Raw genomic sequence first — 21,570 nt, forward strand, 5'->3', positions numbered from 1 at the left:
TATTGTGAAAAGAGCTGAACTGAGGAGAGTTCTGAGGCTTGAGTTTGATCAGAGATGAGAATCAATAAATCAGGATGAAAAAACGATTATAATGATCAATATCTTGATTAATCTGCAGGTGAAAGCTTTTAGATCGAATGTTGGACTTCAGACCAGACTTGGGTGTGTTTGTTTCAGCTCACCTGGAGCAACCAGGCGGGCGGGGTCAGCACTGTGTTCTTGGCAGTAGGAGAGTCCTTCAGTCTGTTGTGTTTAAGGTGTTCTTCCCTTCAGAATCTATCAAAGTGATCAGAAGTCGTCTGAGCTCCCGATCGCGGCGAGAAGCTCCTCCCTGAACGATGGCAGAGATGTCAAAAGAAATGAGCGACGAGCACAGAAAACAAATCTATGGTCAACACTTCTGAAGTGCACTAAAGGAGAGTTAAACGCAGCCGAGACGCCGCACTAAAAAAAGATCTGCATATATCTTCATCTTCATCATCATCATCATCATCATCATTACAATAAATGTACACCAAAGTGATTCTCAAGGCTAGAATAAAACATCATGCTAAATATTAGCTGCAACTCTGTTCAAAGGAAAGCTTTAGTTATTAATCTAACGCACTCTGGAAAGACAGAAACCAGCCTCGTGTACAATATAAGAAGGCTGCACATCCCAAACAAGGCCAAGACTAAAGACTAGCTTTAGAAAATACTCGAGTATATTCAGGTTAGCAGGTAGAATAGTTTACTTCTGGAATCTATGCACAACTCAGTCTGACAAGCCTACAAAAATAAATAGAGGAATAAAGTCGAGTAGATTTAGATTCAAAGTCTGAGACACAAACGGCAGAAAAGATCCTCGTGTCTCGACGTCCTTCGTGTCTTTAGATTCTCAGAGAGACGCCGTCTGTCCAGCTGCTCACCTTCAGTCAGGACAAAACATCACAGAAACAGACACATCGACAGTCAAACTGCAGCTGCTGTCAGATTCAACACGCTGAAGCTGGAGCCACTAATCGATCAACTCCATCCATATCAATCAGCCACTGTTTTTTATAATCACATTATTATTCTAAAGTACAACAGAATATTACAGCCACCAGAGGCAAACAGAACTAAACCACATAATATCATTTACAAGACAAAAACTCTGAGATCAAGAAAAGATTTTCTGAGATTAAAGTTGTAAGTTTCTGAAAAAATTCAGATATTCTACCAGATTCAAAGGGAAAAAAACTCAGATATTCTCTGAGATGATAAACGGATAAATTTTCAAGAATTTACTAGATTTAAGTCATAAATTTACAATTAAAAAACTCATTAAAGTCACAGTTTTGCAAGAAAAAACCCTCAAATTTCTGTAGATTGAAGAAAAATTTATGATAAGAAGCTCTGAATATCTGAGATTAAAATGGTAAATTTATAAGAAAAAAACTCAGATATTCTCTGAGATTATAAAATCTGAAACTTGTGAGAATTTTCTTTTTTCAAAACTGAAATCAAAAATTTCCGATAAAGAAATTCAGATATTCTGTGAGATAAAAATCAGAATTTTGCAGAAAGAATTTAATTTTAAACTTGAAAATTTATGAGAAAACAAACTTAAAGAAACTTTACGATTTAATCTATGATAAAAAAAAAAATTAAAGTGGTAAATTTACAAGAAAAAAATCTCAGAATGTTTGAGAAATTTCTGCAAAAAAAAAAAAAAAAAGATATTCTCTGGAAAAAAAAGGGTAAATTTCCAGCAAAAAACCTAGAAAATCCTCTGAGACGATAACGTCATTGATTTGCAAGAAAAAGCTCAGAAATTCTCTGAAAGTCTTAAAAATAGTATTTTTTTCCCAAAGGAACACGGACTTGACTTCAAACTGAACTTCACTGATCTGCTCTGTTTGTTTCTCATCGTTAAATTAACGTGATGATTAAAAACCTGACAGCGAGCGGACAGAAGTTTCCTGCTCGATTATTGATTATTGATTATTGATGTGTCTGTTTGTGTCATTTTTTGATCAAACTGAGAAGCTTACAGTCGAAGGGACGTCAGGTTTGTCTCTGCTTTACGTTCAGTTCTGTCTTTGTCTCCTGATCCTGGTCCGTCTCTTGGTGCTTTGTCTTCGTTATAAATGTAAATGTGCTTCAGTCCAGCAGACGTGTGTGGTCGGTCGGTTGGTCGGTCGGTCGGTCGGTCGGTCGGTCGGTCGGTCCGTCCGTCCGTCCGTCTCCGTGGAGGACGTCCGGCCTGAGGACGACCAGGAGAGACGTGAAGAAAACCTGCAGAGTGAAGCTGCAGTTTGATGTGAAGGAAAAGATCCTGCAGAGGTGAGACGATGTTTGTTTGTTTGTTTGTTTGTTTCCTCAGGTGTTTTCCTGCAGACTGTGAGCCAATCAGAGAGTTTTATTCCAGAGGGACAGATCCGCCCACATGAAGACGAGGATTAAACGACAGGTTTGCACAAACTTCTCCTCCCGACTGTGTTGAAGTTCTGACTCATCTGGAGCAGAACTCTTCTTCTGTGGTGTCTGCAGTGTAGAACAGTGGGGGGTCAGGTGGTCCGATCAGCTGACCTGGCGGAACCGAGTCACGTAAGCGCCACAGGACGGGCAGTAGGGACGTGACGGCTCGGCAGGGAGCTGCTGGCAGAGCGAGCAGAGGGCGGGGTCTCTGCGGGGCCGAGCCAGGGGCGGCTGGTGGGAGAGGGTCCTCTGGAGGGGCGGGTGATGGCGGGAGGGAGCAGGGCGGGGCTGGACAGTCCTGTAGTCTGCATCGTGGCGCCAGTCAGTCTCCGGGGGCACGTCAAGGCGGAGCGGCTGAGGGGGGGCGTTGGTCGACCCGTTGACTTGGCGGTGGTGACCGTTGGCGGGGCGCCGAGGGTGTGACAGGGTGGCGTAGAGACTCTGCGGAGCCGGCGGAGGGGCGGGGCTGGAGCCGGCTCTGGGCCTGGAGAGGGAGGAGGTGGTGGAGGAGGAGGAGGAGGAAGGAGGCGGAGCTCGGCGAGGAGCTCGGGGCAGCGTGCCGTAATTCAACGCGACGCTGTGGAGGCTTTGACCTGAGAGAGTCTGATGCCGGTCAGACACAACCAGAAACTGCTGCTGGACACCGAGTCCAGGTCCTGAGGAGGAGGAAGAGCAGGTGGAGGAGGAGGAGGAGGAGGAAGAGGAGGAAGAGCAGGTGGAGGAGGAAGAGGAAGAGGAGGAAGAGCAGGTGGAGGAGGAGGAGGAGGAGGAAGAGCAGGTGGAGGAGGAGGAGGAGGAAGAGGAGGAGCAGGTGGAGGAGGAGGAGGAGGAGGAAGAGCAGGTGGAGGAGGAGGACAATAAGAAAAACAATTAGAAAACAGTGCAAAGAGCTGTAAAAGCAAAGTTTAACAGACTGACGGTGACACAGTCGCCCTCAGCCAATCAGTAACAAGTAAACATGTTCCAGCAGCGTCTCCATAGAGACCAGGACTGATGAGAACCTCAAGTCTTATATCAAACAAGAATGAGAAAGAATTTGCTCCTGGATATTAACAAAAAACAAGTTTTAATATAAATGCAGGTTGAAAAGTTTTTGTGAATCATTGAATTCTGTTTTTGTTTCAACCTTAAACTTCAGCTGCTGAATCAAAGACAGAAATGAACTTCTGTTTGTTTGTGAAGGCGGAGCGTCTTCCTACGATCTGCTGCTTGTCGTGGAGGTGAAGGTGGAGGTGAAGGGCCAGCAGGTTACCTGAGTGTCCCCAGGAGGAGAGGCCTGAACTGGGGGGCCGTGATGTCTGCAGGGGGGGGTGCTGTGGAGGAGGTGCAGGAACTGAGGGGCCGTGGAGTCGGGGCTGGTGGTGGTGGAGGTGTTGGAGGTGGTGGTAGGAGTGATCTGTAGTGAAGGAGGTGGAGGGAGGGAGGTGCAGAGAGGAGGTGCTGGGGCGACGGAGGGAGGAGGTGTGAAAGTCGGTGTGTCTGAGGGGGGGTCTGGACACAGACGGGTCCTTCAGGGTGAGGAGGATGATGGAGAAGAAATAAAGATGGAGGAGAGAGGAGTAACAAAGGGATGAAAATGACAGAAAAGAAAAAAGAAGTGAAGACAGAAATCAAAAGGATGGAGAGAAGGAAATAAAGATGGAGGGGAATCAAAGAAAGAAAACACAGGAGGGAGTAAAAATGAAAACATGTTAACATGATGGAGGCAAAACTGTGAAAAATGACAAACAAGAAAATAAAACCAAAGATTCAAACACCTGTGAAAACCTTGTATCTCTGAGATGCAAGTTTATTTTTCTGGAGATGAGAAATAAAGATGAAGATGAGACTTTATTAAACTCTAAACCTTCAGTAACTGAACGTCCGTCCAATAAAAGACAGATGGTGGAGGTCTGACAGGAGCTCTACTTCACTCTCGACCCCAAACCAGCTTAGAAAAACCACGATCTCATCTGTGCCACCAGGACTGAACATCATGTGATATTTGAGAACTTCACGCAGAGATCTGCACCTCAAACACAGAACCGTCCAGTCAGTCAGAGCATTTTCTGTTCAAAGCTTTAACTCTGTTACAGTGAAGGGAAATAAATTCATGTTTCTCTGGAGCACAGTCGATGTTTCTGTGAATTATTGATGAGGATCAGTGACTGCAGGTCAGAGTTCAGCTTGTTTCTGGTTTATTACTCCACCCCTGTGAGTCTGGATGTGTTTCAGTTGTGTTACAGACTCACTGAGAGGAGGATTAAACTCCTGCATCAGGATTCTCCCTCGGTCGGAGGAGGATTTGATGGTGATATGTGGAGTCGAGCCTCAGCTGTCGGTTCAGATCAGGCAGCGAGCGCTGAGGTTAAAAGCTTAATGGAAGAACTAAATCACTGATCAATCTTTAATGCGCCGGCCTGAGGCGATTCCTGAGGCCTGAATACAAGATGGCTGCACGCCAGCGGCAGCAGAGAGGAAGAGGAAGAGGTTCTGTACAGAAACACAGACTGCTGCTGCTTCACATCACAGCAGAGAGGAGACGCTGATCGAATCACGAACACGTCTGCGTGTCAGCAGCACACAGCTGCTCGCACACAACTTTATGATATAAACCAAGACAAACAGGAGCTCCTCTGAAGGGTCAGGTAGTAATGGATTACATACCATCAGGATTACATAATGAAGATTAAAAACATAAGTAACAGATCAGAGCAGACTGCATGCATTGATTACATACTTGATTACAGCTTTAAAATTAGCAGGATAACTGAAACTCTATTTACTTTTATTTAAATAAAAACACATCTGACATGTGTGGTTTTGGAAAGTTGCTCCATAAAAAAACAACAATGCATTTTTGTTTTGCATTGAAAATGTTTTGAGATGTTAAAAAGAAAAGAAAAAAAAATATTTGTAGAGCTCAATTTTTTGTGGCTGCGTCCAGTTTTTTTTAGTATAAAGTGCAACAGTTTCAGTGTTTGGATTACATAAATATCAAAGTATTCAGACTAGATTACAATTTTTGCGATTAATCAATATTAAAACTAACAAACTGTTAAAATATTAATAGTAAAATCCAGTCACCGAAACTTCTCTGTGAGTTTGACCAATCACTGTAGCTTCCTGTCTGAGTGAAGGTTTCTAATGTTACTGTTCACTTTTATATTTGATCATTTTGTGCTTTCTGTTTAGACTGAGTTTGATTTTTAATGAATTATACAAAAACACAAAATCACCTTTTTAAGAAAAACAGGTGTGAAATCTGGAATTTGAGGCCACAATTATTCCTAAAACAGTCTGCAAAATCCTGGAGGGACTAACTTCTGTATATGAAATGTTGTCCTATTCTATAGTGTTCTAAAATACTACTGGTATTTTTATATTTAGTGTATCCTAGTAAATTACACTTGTATATTTTTATATTTTAGTATAGTTTGTTCTTGTGTATATTTTCTTTATTCTCAGATATTTTATAGACATTTATCTTTAATATTTATAGAGTTTCTTAAACTGTTTACTCAACTGTTTCATTTCTTTAAATGTTGGGGTTTATTTTATATCATTTCGATCTACTGATCTGAAAAAGGTGAACATCCTTTAATCAAACTATTTCATCCCATAAATAACATAAGAAATGTTTAAGAGTGCTTCACAAATCAGAAGTTTGTTGTTATTATTGTTCTCTACGGAACCTTTATCAGAACCAGGGAAGAACCAGAAACTGAAGCAGACTGCAGTTCCACCACACCAACACAAGGTGGCAGCATGATGTTAAATAAAACCAACAGTGGAGGAAGGTGAGGAGGAGGATGATTGTGTGTTTCTCAGCTGCTGGATGAAGATTAATGTGTGTTTTTGTTGTGTGTGTGTGTGTGTGTGTGTGTGTGTGTGTTTGTGTGTGTTTGTGTGACTTACACAGCTGCGGGAGGGTCCGAGGTTTTGGGGTCGAGACCCGATGACGGTTCCACTCAGGCTGCGAGCGATGCGTCGCAGATTCTCTGCGCTGTAGCTCTCGTCTTCACCTGACGGCGTCTGAATGGAGGAACGACAGTTAAATAAAGTTCAGCAGGACGTCCAGCTTCATATTTCACTTCTTCATGAGAGGAAATCAGATTCTGTCTCTGAAGATCTGACAGTTTTCTACTTATTTAACAGAACAAACTTCTGTTTAAAACTAAACTGGCTAACTTGGACTAATAATCACACTGATGACGTGTAAAATAATTATCAGAACACACACACTGACACACACACACACACACACTGACACACACACACACAGTCAGCTGTACCTTATGAAGAGGTGTAATTGGCGTTCTGTAGGCAAATCTCTCGATCTCAGCTGTCGGTGTTTTGGAGCGTCCAGATCCTGACAGCATCCTCCTCATACCTACACACACACACACACACACACACACACACACACACACAGAGACACACACACACACACACACACAGAGACACACACACGCACGCACAGAGACACACACACACACACACACACACACACACACACACACACAGAGACACACACACACACACACACACACACACACACAGAGACACACACACACACACACACACACACACACACACACACACACACAGACACACACACGCACGCACAGAGACACACACACACACACACACACACACACACACACAGAGACACACACACACACACACACACACACACAGAGACACACACACGCACGCACACACACACACACACACAGAGACACACACACGCACGCACACACACAGAGACACACACACACACACAGAGACACGCACACACACACACACAGAGACACACACACACAGAGACACACACACACACACACACACACACACACAGAGACACACACACAGAGACACACACACACACACACACACACACACACACACACACACAGAGACACACACACACACACACACACACAGAGAGACACACACACACACACACACACACACACACACACACACACACACACAGAGAGACACACACACACACACACACACACACACACACACACACAGAGACACACACACAGAGACACACACACAGAGACACACACACAGAGACACACAGAGACACACGCACGCACACAGACAGATTATTACAAAGAGTTTCAGCATAATATTTTCATGACCTGATGAAAAAAGCAGACTGAGTAAACAGCCTGTAAAAACAGTTGACTTCAGGTTCACTGGACCAGTAGAAACGTCCAGCAGCACTGGGTAAACTGGAAGTAAACTGGTCAAACAGCAGTGAACGGTTTCAGCTCCGTGATCTCTGCTCCTCCTGGTGGACAGATAAAGTACTGCAGCCGAGGACCAGGCTGAGGCCCAGCAGGGACCTGCTACAGATCTGTATGGGCACCATCGCAGACCAGCCAACCATTCTACCTGTCTGTATCTGTAGCTCCACCCACTTTTAAAATCCCCACAGTCACACAGCAGAGTGGATGGGAACAACATTCATTTATGTTTTATTTTAATTGTTTCCCAGAAATCTGGTTAAGATTTGCACAAAATAATATATATTAATCATTAAAAAAAAAATCGTTGGTTTCACCTGGTTTGTTGGTCGGCTGAGGACTGACTCCACGGCTGCCCCGGTGCATGCTGGGAGCTAGCAGACTGGCCTGGTACAGAGAGTCCAGCTCCGACAGCTCCTCATCGGGCGCCGCCACTCCTCCTCCTCCTGTTGCACTCTGGGAGCCGTAGTACCTGTTGACGTTCTCGGCCCAGCGCTCCACCGGCAGGGTCGCTCTGTAGTCCTGACTGGGGGGCGGAGTCAGGGAGGACGTCCGGACAGGTCGGCTTGGGGGGGCGATGGACGGGGAGTCAGGGGGCGAGTAAAGAGGCGAGGTGATCGGTGGGTCGACAGGAGAGTCAACATCATCAGGCTGGTCCAGGTGTAAGCAGGACCAGTTCCTCGTGGGATAAGAAGAGGTGGGTGGGGCTAATCTGGGGGTGGGGCTAGGTGCAGGGGGTGTGGCCTGCAGGTGTCTGGTGTAATATGGCTCCTCCTCTGTCATCACATGACTCCTGCCGCTGGAGCTGACAGGTGGCGGGGTCTGAGAGTACCTGGGTGGGGGAGGGGCTGCCGTTCTGGTCCACTGACCAGGATGCTCTGCCTCCTCAGGTGGAGGGGGTGAAGCCAGGTCTTCCAGCTGGCCCTGCTCCCAGGTGTCCACGCTCAGAGCAGGCAGGGACCTGGTGTTGAAGAGGGGTTTCCCGAAGTGAGAGCAGGGGCTCCTGCGCTCCTCCCTAGGTGAACCTGTAGGAGCTCCGGCGCTGGGGGCGGGGTCAGCCACTGAATTTGGTTTAGAAGGGAGGGGCTTGATGAGGCAGGGGGACAGGGGCGTGGCCTGCTGGTCCTGACTGGTTGCTGATTGGTTGACCTGTTTGTCCGTCAGAAGTACTTGGAGCGAGAGAGGCTCTTCACTGCAGAGAGAGAGAGAGTGAGGGTTGGAGTGAGAGAGAGAGAGAGTGTGTGTGTGTGTGTGTGTGTGTGTGTGTGTGTGTGTGTGTGTTCCTGCAGTATGTTCAGAACAGATGGTGTCATTGCAGAGCTCTGGCTGGTTGTGTGTGTGTTTCAGAGGTCGTTTCCTGTTGACGATCTCTCACCATGGCTGATTTTGCTGGTTGTCACGACAACACTTCTCTCCACAGCGCCCCCTACAGACTGCAGAGCTCATTACAGTGACAGTCTGAGCGAGTTTTGATCCCACATGGATAGAAGGTCTGTGATTGGTCAATTTGGGCTGCTTGTGCTCTCTGATGTGAGTTGAGATGATGATGGTGAAGAAACAGTCAGTGAGGCGCCTTTTCAAAAACTTGATATCTTCTCTGCCAACAGTTCAATCTGCTGTGATCGCAGCACCATTACTTTGGCAGAAGTCACTGCAAGTCACAAGTCACAAGTCACAAGTGCCAAGTGCTAGTGTTTGTGTTTTGAGTCCTTGTGCATCCTTTACAAAACATGATGCCATTTTAAGTCAATAAACTGTTTGATCCATTTTTGTCAGACTGTCACTGAAATAAAGAAATGTCTCGATATGAAAATGACTTACAAAAAAAATGTCTCACCACAGTACGGGGTAAAAGATGACTGCAGCGAGAGGACAGGGCTAAGGAGACATCTCCATCACAGAGACAGACGACAGAATAAGTGAGGATGTTCGTCTGGACAGAGTTTATAAACCTGCATGTGAAGATTTATGACCAACTCACCTGACAGCAGATAATAATGTCATTAACATAATGATCAGAGGCTTCATATGTAAATTTACAATGATATCATAAGTTAAGCAGGATAATGTTGACATAATTATAAAAATGTAATTTAGAAAAGTATAATGTCATTGGTGAAAAACTTTGGTTTTTAAACACCAGACTGACTGTACATGACTACAACAGGTCTGGACCTCAGATAGAGTTCGTACCTGAAACAAATTCAAAATTTGAGAAAATGCGACAAGTCCTCCTAAACGAGTCGTACAAACGTTGGTTCTTGCATGAGGCTCAGTGACTGTTGGATCTGCTTCATGCAGTGCAGCTCAAAACACATGGGGCCTCATACAAGAACCACTCGTACAAACACATTAGTTCTCAAGTCATTCACAAATTCACATTTTGAATTTTCATTCATGTGCAGTCAGTCTGCTGTTACCAAAACCAAAACTAATAGCTGAATATTTCATTACTCTGGATCAACTCTGAGCTGGGAGGTAAATGACACTTCTGTTTGACTGCATTCTGAATAATAATATGGCTCCATATTTATCCATATAGTCCAACGATAGCATCATTAAATCAGTTTAGCGATTGCCTCCTGCTGTCAGGTGTATATTTACAAGCAGGTTTATGTGAGTCCCAGTCCATAATCTGTGACTGTTGCGACATCATCTACAGCCATTATATTTTCATTCATCTCTGTGAATGAGACTTCCCCTCGACCCCCCTCCTTCTGTTGCATCCATCTGCTTGCTGCGGCGAAGCTTTTTTTTCCCTGTGAAGCCATTTTCATTTGGAGCCATTACTTCTTTATTTCAGGTGACAGCAGGTCATTAACAGCACTCATTTCTTGGTTTCTTGGACAACCTGTGCAGAGACCAGAACCCTAACCCGGTGGATCACAGGGGATTCTGCCTCTTCCACCTCTGCTCTCACTAAACATCAGTTTATAAACTACTTTAGATGAGAACTGTTCAGCAGCTTAATCAGTCTGTAAATATTTCTAGTTCACAGATAAAATGAATTTGAAGCTTTTAAAGCTAAAACATGACGCTCAGTTCTGATGCTGCAGGCCCTCTGATTGGCTGATCAGACTACAGGTGGTACCTGGGCTGTTGTTCCTCCTGCTGTTGCTCTGGTTGCTGTGGTTGCTGTCTGCCTGCCTCTGACTCCTGTTGCTGCTGCTGTTGCTGCTGCTGCAGTTGCATGCGTTGCTGCAGGCTGCGGCCTCTCCTCATGCAGCGCTGCAGCCGGCTGTGACTACTAGCTCCGCCCTCAGCCGCCAGCAGCTGCAGTTTGGCTGCGGCCGGGTCACATGTCAACAGAAAATACACAACAGAAAGAAAAACAAAAAAGAAAGAATACATGAGGAAAAAAAGAAAAGAAAGATGCAGAAAATAACTTGTTATGATGAGTTCATGCAAAAATCTTAAAAAGCAAATATAATATCAGACTGCTGACATGATGGTGTGTGTGTGTGTGTGTTCATTATGGGAATGGGAGGCTTTAAAAGATCAATAACTCAGGTTTGGTTCTCGATGATGAAATGGTGAAATTATACTCAGACACAACATTAAATTAAGAAAACTATAACCAAAGATGTCAGACCAAACTAACTCAAACCAACCGCTCAGGTTTAAACTCCAGTTTATTAAAGCTGGGGTCTTATTTTAGGAGTGTTGTTCATAATTCCTGACATGTGAGATCTGTGAACACTGTCAGCTTCAGGATGAACAGGAGAGACTAACTGAATAATAAATAATGACTCAAACTGTCTGTTCACAGACTCACTCCCTGCTGTACTCACTGTAGTTGTGTGCAAACCTTTTTCCTGAGCAATGAGGGATTTTTACCAACATTTCAAGTTTACCAGACCTTCATCTTTAACATATGCCTTTATTTTGAAATTCTCACAGCACATCTGTGTCAGATTGAATTCTTTGATTCTCCTTCCCGTTTCTCATCAGGAAGTTTTGTTCCCTTCAAGTTGATATTTGACACTTATGTTCATTTATTTAAGACACTTCATCAGTTTTTAATCAGCTGTTTCTCTGAGGCTTTCTGAGGGTGAACAACATCAAGCTGCAGAGACGACACACTGCTGGACGAGGCTGAGACTGAGTGTATGTGTGTGTGTGTGTGTGTGTGTGTGTGTGTGTGTGTGTGTGTGTGTGTGTGTGTGTGTGTGTGTGTAAGTATGACTGATAGATCAAAAGGAATGAGAGAAATAGGGGAACTCTAAATGCTCTGTGTGTGTGTGTGTGCGTGCGTGTGTGTGTGCACGCGTGTGTGAACTTGATGTGGCACAGTTTCCAGCCACCCTGCTGCCTCTGGTTGCCATTAGCAACCACACAGAGGGATGTGGGCAGGGGGGCAGTGACCTCATTCAGCATTTATTTGAAGCATGACATACTGAGTGTGTTTGTAAAGTGGAGGAGGCGGGGTCAGGGGACAGTGGGAGGAGCTTACAGACTGCTTCGTTGACTGCTGAGAGTGCAGCTGCGACCTCGCCCGCCTGCTCCAGACGCACCGACTGGTCCAGAAGAAGCTCCGCCTCCGACACACACCGCTCAAAGCTGTCACCTTTACCTGCGGGACGGACAAAATGCCTGTTTTTATTTTCTTAAAGTTCTAATGAAGTCTAAACAGATGTTTCAGTGTTTTTATCTCAGATGTGTTGATATGTACATCACCTACACATCAATATGTGACCAACTGTGACAAAAAAGTTTATTTGTAATCATTCTCTGTGTCTTTAATGGTATTCCACAGTTTGTCTTTTCCTGGAAAACAATTTAAAACTCTGTTGATGAATCATCCTGCACTCGGGGGCGGCACCAAATTTGCATCCAAAGAAATGGTTCCTCACTTTGTTCCTCATGTTTCTCACAACCTTATAACTTAAATTACTGATTTTGGTGAAACTGGGTCAGATTTTATAGAGAAAATATTTTCTGGTTTCCCCTCTGATGTCCTTCAGCTGCTCAGGTTCAACTCTCACTGATTTAACTACACAGTTTCCTGATGGACAGGTAGCTTCAGCTGCTCACTTGTTGGTAAAGTCGGTAACTGTAACTGTTAGGAGGCAACAGACCCGAGCTCAGCAGCCTCCCAGTGAACACGACCAGTTACTGGGATGAACACAGCCTCAGAGACTGACAGCACACACACAGCACTGAAGTTGTTCACAGAGTTTCCTGATGGACAGATAGCTTTACTTGTTGCTAAAGTAAGTTAGCTCACAGCTAACTGCTTTAGATTGGTTAGCTGTGACTCAGTCCTAAGGTTCGTTGTTGTCAAACTGTCCTCTGTTGGTCTCTGAGGCTGTTTTGGTCCAACTGTGTTCACTGCGACCTGGAAGAGTCAGCTGATTGGAACGCTCTCCTTAATACATCCACAGACAGCTTTAGCTGCACAGCAGAGGGGTGTAGCACACGGTGCTATTGGCTACTGTAAACGCTAACCAACGTTTGTCCAAAATGTAGCCTCAATGCTTTTTAACAGCAAAACTTTTGTGCTGTTTATCATCAACTGCTTTGGTGTGTTTCTAGTTTGGAGACAAGGAGGGAATGTGTGAGGTTGGTGAACTTGAGAGTGAAGCTCAGTTTTTGTTTTGCTGGATTTATGAAATGTACTTTTTTACTGAAATGTCCTCTATTTATGCTGCCTTCTCTTGGCTGGATGAGTTGTGCTTTAGATAAAGGGAACTGTTTCTGTGGCAGATTTTATTTGTCATGCTTGGGAGAGAAGGCAGAGTATTCTGTTCAAGTCTGAGCTCTAAAATAGATTTCGTATTGAAACTGTATTTGGTGTCTTATAAACCCATGAGGTTTGGGCACTTTGTGTGCACGACACAAAAATGAAAGGAAATCAATAAAATTCATGATTTTCTATCAATATCAGGCTCTGTGCCCTTTAGTGCTTCTCCTCTCCAGTTTCTTTGTCTGGCCTCAAGTTGCTAAACAAAAAGTGAAATCCTGATTTTTTTCACTGAAGTGAACGCCTCACACGTTCACCAACTTTTACCATCTTTGTATCAAAAAAATCCAGGGAATCTCCTGTGAGAGCTGAACATCAGTCAAGACTTTCAGTGACTCTGTAGAGAGAAGTTACAGGTTTGAATCTTCACGTTAACACATTCAGAGGGAGGAACGGTGCAGTGAACAGAACTGTAGAACCAAACAGAACCAGGAGTTCTGCTCACAGTCACATTCACACACACACACACACACACACACACACACACAAAATAATACAGATATAAAGTGAAGAGCAGCTGCAAACGTGCGCGCGCACACACACACACACACACACACACAGACAGACACACACACACACAGAGGCTTTATTACTGCGTGGGTCATTCTGTCTTTTGTGTGTCGGCTGAGTCAGACCCATTCAGCTGCTCAATGAGGAACATTCCTGTTGTCCAGCACAGCACACACACCTGCTGACCCCCCCCCCCCCACACACACACACACACAGCTGCATCAGTTTTGGACTGAATCTGCTCATATTTACTTATTTTAATTGATTTCTACTGGAAGTTTCTGTTGACTTTGCCTTTAAAAGTTTAAAACACCCTGAACAGTTTTTTTCTTGAAACCTAACAAACTACATGTCCCATGATGCATTGCTGATGTATGTCTATGTGTGCGTACCTTGGATCTGCAGCTGGTCCAGGTCCAGGTACTTGCTGGGTCGGGGGTTGAAGCCGAGCGCTGCCTCTCTCTCCTTCTCCTGGCGCCGCTGCTGCTCCTCCTCCCTCGCTCTCCTCTGCACCTCCTCCTGCAGCTCGTCCAGCTCACTGCGGCCTGCGGGGGGCGCTAACAAACACACGCATGCAGAAAGTCATTCCTGTGAACTACAGCTGGATGTTCACTTGCCTGTTCAGACATGTCGAAATCTCGGCGACATGACATCTCCCCAAAACTGAAGCCAAAACATCTGCATGCTCCCCTGGTGGCTGTAGTTTAGGTCATAAGCCCCGCCCACTCCATGTTAGCAGATGGGAAATGGGCCGAACAAAACATTCCAGTACACGTCAAATAAAAGTTTCCCAAAGCCGGTTTCTGTCATTTTAGGTCGTTCTTATGACGCTGACATTTGTTCAAGTGTTCAGATTGGTTTTAATTAGTTATTATATAAATATGATGGCAGCGCTCAGTGGGAGGAAGAGGAGACATGTCGTCCGTCTTTATTTGTGTCAATGATCTGAGCAGACAAACACGAAACAAACACACAGAAGTGTCATACCGAGACTCCCCCTGCTGGAGGAACTGATCTCCTGCAGCAGAGCTCCGCTGCTCTTCGACCGGATGTTCTTCCATGACGGTCCTGAAGAAGAGGAGGAGGAGGAGGAAGGCTTCTTCACAACACACTCTCTAAAGAGAAGAGAAGAGAGAGAATGTTTGTTAATATCAGATTTAAACAGTAAACAATAAGCCCCTCCTGTCGGTGTTTTTCCTCACCTGTTGTCCAGGTTCAGGTCGAGGCTCACCGGGCTGCTGCTGTTCCTCTCGCTGCTCTCGTATCCGCTCTCCATCCTCTGGATCAGCCTGGGAGGAGGTGGAGGAGGAGGAGGCAACTCTGCTCCTCCATCTGCTCCTCCTCTGTGGCTGCTAGAGGAGGAGGGGGGGAGAGTCCAGGAGGAGCCGGGCCTCACGGTCTTCACCCCCTCCTGTCCTGTGAAGGAGGCGCCCGCTCCCTCTGAGGGCGGAGCTCCACAGTCATCAGGCAGCGTGGCTCCCAGTGGGCTGTACCCCGCCTGTCTTCGCCTCTCACGGGTGAAGATGCTGTCGATGTTGAGCGCCTCCCTCCGTGGCCTCCACGCCGGTCGGTACCTCCCTGACCCCGCCCCTCCCGAGCAGCTGGACTTGGACTCACTACTGGTGCTATCGGCCTCCCAGTCGGGGAGTTTAGAGGAGGAGGAGGAGGAGCAGGGAGTGGAGGAGGCGTTGACGGGGTGGTGGTGGTGGTTGCTGGTGGAGGAGGTGATCTCAGAGAGGACGGCGGCGGGCAGAGAGGAGGAGGAGGAGGAGGAGAGGGGGCGGTTGTGAATGATGTTGCTCATGGTCTCCTTAAAGTCTCGCAGGCGACTGGTGGAGGAGGAGAAGGAGGAGGAGGAAGGTTTGGGAAGGTGACGAGGAACCTGCTGCTCCTTCAACGTCTCTCCTGAGGGGGAGGGAAGGGAGGAAAAGAAGGGAGGAGAAAGAGAAAAGAATGATGGAAAGATTGGAGAATATATAGAAAAACAGAAAGAAGAAGAGAGGACAGAAAAGAATTTTAATAAAAAGAACAGAAAGAGATGAGGAGGAGAAAAGGAGGAGGAAAGTGGGGGAGTGGAGAGAAAAAGGTGAGAGACAAAGTGAGAATGAGCGAAAAGTGAAAGTAAGATGACAGAGCGACAGCAGAAATGAATGAAGACAGAATGAATGATTTGAAAACTAAAAAACAAAATGATAAAAGCAACACAAGTCCTGTTTGTTTGAGCTCCACCGTCTGTTTCATATATTTATCCCACATAGATGCATTAAATGTCCAAATTCAACTCAGTTCAGCATTTTAAAACACTGTTGGTCACTAGAAAGTAACAAAATAAAATAAGACAATGTGTTTTATAGGATTTGTGTTGTAAGCTGGAAGAATCTGTATTTTTTTTAACTTTTTTGAATTCAGAAAAGTCACCATCAGCATCATAAAGTCCAGAGTGGGTCGAGTTTTATTCATTATATTTAATTTTAATGGTTCACATAGACAGAACAGTTTGATGATGAAGTCACTTGTCTTCTCTGCTCTGTGATTGGTCCCTGTGTCCCAGATTCCCCAGCCCCTGATTGGCCCAAACCCCCTCCTACCCTCGCTGTGGTAACCGGCAGACGAGGCTTCGTTGTCGGGTTTAGATCGCCGGTGGCGGCTAGAGCTCCGCCTCCTATCCCCGGCCCCGCCTCCCTTCCTCAGAGACTGGTGCTGCTCACTGTCCGTCACGTGGCCTTAGCAACAAAAAGCATGGCAACGGATGTTTACAGCATGGCCACCACAGTATGCAACACAATGACCGAAGTAACAGAAGAAGAAGACAAATGGCAGAGCGTGATTGGCTGCACAGCAGGGTCACGTGGGGTCAACTCTCTTCATGTTTGTTCTTTAACTTTAGGATCAATACAAAGTACAAAGTTTATAACAGTTTTTTTCATCTCATAAAAAGGACGATCAAACTGAAATGAATGAATTAAAGTGATTGTTGTTTCATCAGAGAGTTGACTGATCAAACCCTGCTGTGATTGGTTAATAACATGCCAGACATCAGCTGATGGTCTGCGGCTGCTTTCATTCACATCAAACAACATCAAGAAGCTGCTGAAATCAAAGAGTGGTCTTTTAAAAAAATGTTTATCTAAAGATGAATGAACATATTTCACTTGACATAAAACTTCTGTCCTCCTGCTCTAAGGTCAGATATGGTGTTCCTCAGGGATCATTACTCCCACTCCACTCTTGTTTTGGGTTTATTTGCTGCCTTTGGGTCCTGTTATTCAAAAATACAACATAACATATCATTTCTATGCTGACGACAAACACATCTATCTTCCTGTGAAGCCAGTGATTCCTAATTAACCTCCATTTGAATGGATAAAGGACCAAAGTGCTGCTTGTTGATGCTAGAAGTAATGAAGTCCTTAAAAACAATTAGTCAATTAGACGGACGGCATAAAACTGATCAACAAGGAGTTTGATAACTGATCCTTCATTAATAATCATCTGGTTCTAACGCTCTTTCTTTGAGATTTGGAGTGTTTGTTAGACAAAGAAAGACTTAAAGATGTCACCCTGGATTCGGGGAAACATTTTTCACAAGTTATTTCACATTTTATGCATGAACAGGAGGACCTGTCCTTCCCTCAGGGCCAGCCAGCTCTTCATTAACTCAGTACTGTTCAAAGGAAAAGTCTACTCGAGTGACTCCGGTTACCCACCTATGGTATCCAGGCTGCAGAGCGAGGCGTGCAGGGGTCCGTCTGGGCGCTCGATGCAGATGACGGTTCCCTGGGAGTCGGAGGAGTAGTGACTGGCCAGGGACTCATGGTGCGAGTGGGAGGGCTGTCGGTACGAGTAGCTCTCCGTCGACGAATCGGTGCGAGTGTCACTGGAGATTGACTGCTCGCGGCCTGGCCGTGGAGGGTGGAGGGGGCGGGGTTAGTAAACAAGTCGGGGCATTAGAGGCGATGTCCATGTGCTCATATTCACATACAAATATACATCATATCAACTCACCTAAACATCACAGCTGATACACGAGCTACATTTACCGCTACAACGACAACAGCCACAACTACTTCTACTACTTGTAGCTAGCTGTTAGCTGTGTTAGTTACCTCAGTCTGGTCTGTCATAGTACTACTACGACTACTACAAGTACTACTGTTTCTGGTTTAGTTACCTGAATGTTTGCTGTTGTGCTACTACTACGACTCCTAGCTGTGTTGTAGTTACCCGAGTCTTCGCTGTCGTAACAGGCCTTGTTGAGGTGGTGGAGGTCGAAGCGTGTGGGCAGGTCCTGCACCGACACCGGCGTCCCCCGCGGGTCGGCGTACAGCAGCAGCAGAGGCTGGTAGTGGCCCTTGATGCAGCGAGAAACCACGTCCTTCCACTTGGGTCCGATCTGCAGGGGACAGACAAAAACACACAGAAGAGAGATGATTCCAAACGCTGATGGAAACACGAGAAAACACCCAACCTAGAAACCCATCGGCCCCCGTCTGACGTTGATTTAGTCTGTGGGGTGAAGCTGACCAACGTTTCACCATCTGTCACCAACAGATATAACGGATATCTGGGTCAAGACTTCCTCTTCACTTCTTTTTTGCAGTTCAATTAGCAACTTCAGATGTCAGAATGGACCAGTTTGTTTCTTAGTTATGTTTACAGATACATTAAAAAAAAAAGCTAAATCATCATCAGACATTGATGGGCTCCAAGGTTGCATTTTGGCCGAGTGCTCCTCCTCTTTTGATCTCCACGTGGACGTTTACCTGCACGCAACCAAAGCCTGATCAATGTGATCAATCAATACTACTCTGAAACTGAAACCAGAATACTTCCAATACCAAAATCTTGTCCCTTGTGTCGGTTGGAAAAAATTCACAAATTCCGACACTTTTCCAACACTGTCTAGCATCAACAGACTAATCTGCAGGCCAAAGGATGCAGTTGGATAGAACTACAACCAATCAGAACAACAAAACGTGTGACGTAGCAGTGCATGGTCCGTTTCCAAGCAGGGCACAAAATGGCAGCCGCCTGGTCACGATCTTTCTCATATTATAGCAAAAAAGCACACTAGAATATGTTTCTTAAAACATTGAGGCAGAAACAGTGAATGTAGGTACAAAACCTCGATTGATATTTGATCAGCTCTGTCTTTGACAGTTTGATCTGAGTTTCAGGAGCCCGAGGTGTTGCACTGAACAGACCTGCTGACTGGACACAATTGGATAGACCTACAACCAATCAGAGCAGAAATTCTGGACCGGTGATGCTTCTGTCGATCACCATACAGAACAAGCCTCATAATAAATAAATGGCTGTGATTGGCCAGAATGGATCCGAGGCCGGTGGAATTCTGTCTGAATAGAAGAGGGACCAAACGAATCTCTCAAAACAAGTGAAACACCAAGGTGATGATGACAGGAAGTAGACATGTCACGCACAGCTAGTTCACTCGTATGGCTGCAATTAGAAACTAAAACTAACCAAATCAAACAATGTAACTAAAACATGAATCTTGGTTTGAACTTTCAGTTGTCAAAAGACCCTCAGACTCTAAAATGTTCAAACTATACACACATTTGGATATTCTCATTTTTAAAGAAAGCTTTCCACTCAAACCATCCTGTGAAATCATGCTGGTGAATTCACTCCAGACGTCCCGTTCACCTGGAAAACGCCGCTCAGCTCAGCAGGTAAAACGGTGACAGTGGCTGAACTGTTCGAGGCCCGTACCACGCCGTCAGATCGTCAGCCGTCCTCCTGCTCCGTTTGTCTTTCTGAGCGAAACAAATCCTCCCGCTTGTTATTTCAACCTTTACTCCATTTTCCAAAAACTTCACGTCCACGTTCAGCTCAGATCGAACAGGAAGTCCCGAAATCCAAAACGCTGACCGACCTGTCCGTCAACTGTCAACCGCCCAGTGTGTGTGTGTGTGTGTGTGAGAGAGAGAAAGATGGAGAATGAAAGTCTGCAGTGTGAGCAAAAGTGTTGACCATGGTGTGGTGGGATGTGTGTGTGTGTGTGTGTGTGTGTGTGTGTGTGCGTGTGTGTGAGACCACACCCTCGGTCCTGTACAGCTGGACTGATAAACAATAGAGGGATATCCTTGTTTTCACAACCAGCAGAGACACAGAGACACACACAGAGTGAGGGAATGTGATATCTCATTCCACCAATGTTTTCACAGCACTGCACTAATAAAAACCAGAGAGAGAGAAGAGGGAAAAAATTAAATTAAAAGACGAGAGAGGAGGAGGAAGGAAAAGGAGGAGAAGGAGGAAAGGAAAGAGGAGATAGGAGAGAGGTGTGAGGATGGACAGGAAGAGAAAAAGATCCACGACAACACGATGAGGTCATTTCCTTTACCAAACCTACGCTTTTTTTCCAAGACGCACACATACATTTGTGCTTCTATACCTGTGAGGACCCTCGCTGATAAAAATACAAACTTTAAGAGGAAAAAAGAAGGAAGGACGAGTTTGACATTTTAGGGAATAAACTACAGTAATTCTCTTAAAATGGAAATGGATTCCATGTCTGTGTTTAAAGGACAGAGCTGAATTCAGGAGGCAGTTAGCCTAGCTTAGCATAAAGAATGGAAGCAGGGGGAAAACACACATAAAGAATATTATTCTATTCTACAGAATCTAGATTGATATTTGATCAGCACAGCTTTCTATTATTTCAGTTATTTATGTATTATCTATTTTTTTTTCTTTGGGAAATAATCTGTAAACACTTTAATCAACATTTTAACCTACGCTGCAAAAATTAAATCAATATTGTATGCAATGGAGTTAGTTTATTATATATTTTACTGTTGTATTTTTATACATCCATATTTTAATTTAATATTGTAAATAAACTTGCATCAACACTTCATGACCAGTCTGTGTCTGAATGTCTCTCCTCACCTGAGGAATGTCCGCTGTTTCTGGACTCGGCATCTTAAACCTCAAAACCACCAGAACAGGCCTGATTTTTCTGATCAGCGTTTATATTTCTTACAAAAACTCTATAACATATCGGCTTTAAACCAACACCTCCATATGATTCATACCATCCATCCCTGATTATACCTCCTTAACGTGTGCATCATCGAAGTACATCCATCGTCTGATCTTCGTCTGGAAGAAGAAGGTGGAGTAATGTTTCCCGTAGTAACACACCATGCCGACCAGGTAGAGCTCCGACTGACGCGCCTTCTCCTCCGTCACCCTGTAAAACAGCTGCAGAGACGAGAGGAGAAGAGTTCGATGAAGCTGAAGCAGAACTGAAATGTTTTCTGATGTCACCGTTCGCCGATGACGCTCGTGTTTATCTAAGTGTCGGTTCGTCTTACGTCGCCCAGACGCAGGCACGTCCCCAGGGTGTGAATGACATCCTCAGCGAGATCTGAGTGATCAGAGTCCCAGACCAGACCGATGGTGATGATCTCAGGACTGTTGAGGAGGACACGAGCCATCCTGAGCTGCTGACCACACTGACTCTGACGAAGAGGAGGAGGAGGAGGAAGAGGAGGACAACATTTACACCAATATGAACTGTAACCAACAAACATCTAAAAACATTTATTTAGGGCATTTAATGAGTGATGAGAGTGTCTTACGGGACAGTTTCGCAGGTCTCCC

The 21,570-nt window shown here is 45.1% G+C and overlaps 1 protein-coding gene across 1 annotated transcript in view; it reads right to left on the minus strand.

Annotated features, from left to right (window-relative positions):
- Window positions 1-2,316: 2,316 nt before the first annotated feature.
- Window positions 2,317-21,570, minus strand: part of usp54a (ubiquitin specific peptidase 54a) — a 42,634-nt gene continuing 23,380 nt past the window's right edge. The window contains exons 8-23 of the mRNA XM_084735990.1: window positions 21,549-21,570; window positions 21,282-21,428; window positions 21,019-21,168; window positions 18,163-18,331; window positions 17,646-17,837; window positions 16,527-16,661; window positions 15,141-15,843; window positions 14,926-15,053; window positions 14,331-14,495; window positions 12,139-12,258; window positions 10,777-10,969; window positions 8,003-8,877; window positions 6,717-6,814; window positions 6,340-6,456; window positions 3,695-3,950; window positions 2,317-3,098 (exon numbers count right to left, since the gene is read on the minus strand). The exon at window positions 21,549-21,570 is cut by the window's right edge and continues 81 nt beyond it. Coding sequence (XP_084592116.1) covers window positions 2,545-3,098; window positions 3,695-3,950; window positions 6,340-6,456; window positions 6,717-6,814; window positions 8,003-8,877; window positions 10,777-10,969; window positions 12,139-12,258; window positions 14,331-14,495; window positions 14,926-15,053; window positions 15,141-15,843; window positions 16,527-16,661; window positions 17,646-17,837; window positions 18,163-18,331; window positions 21,019-21,168; window positions 21,282-21,428; window positions 21,549-21,570 — 4,024 coding nt within the window. The 3' untranslated portion in view covers window positions 2,317-2,544. The remainder of the gene's footprint in view (window positions 3,099-3,694; window positions 3,951-6,339; window positions 6,457-6,716; window positions 6,815-8,002; window positions 8,878-10,776; window positions 10,970-12,138; window positions 12,259-14,330; window positions 14,496-14,925; window positions 15,054-15,140; window positions 15,844-16,526; window positions 16,662-17,645; window positions 17,838-18,162; window positions 18,332-21,018; window positions 21,169-21,281; window positions 21,429-21,548) is intronic.

Source organism: Lutjanus erythropterus, chromosome 14 (assembly GCF_056507025.1).
Source record: "Lutjanus erythropterus isolate fLutEry1 chromosome 14, fLutEry1.hap2, whole genome shotgun sequence".
NCBI classification, from domain to species: Eukaryota; Metazoa; Chordata; class Actinopteri; order Lutjaniformes; family Lutjanidae; genus Lutjanus; species Lutjanus erythropterus.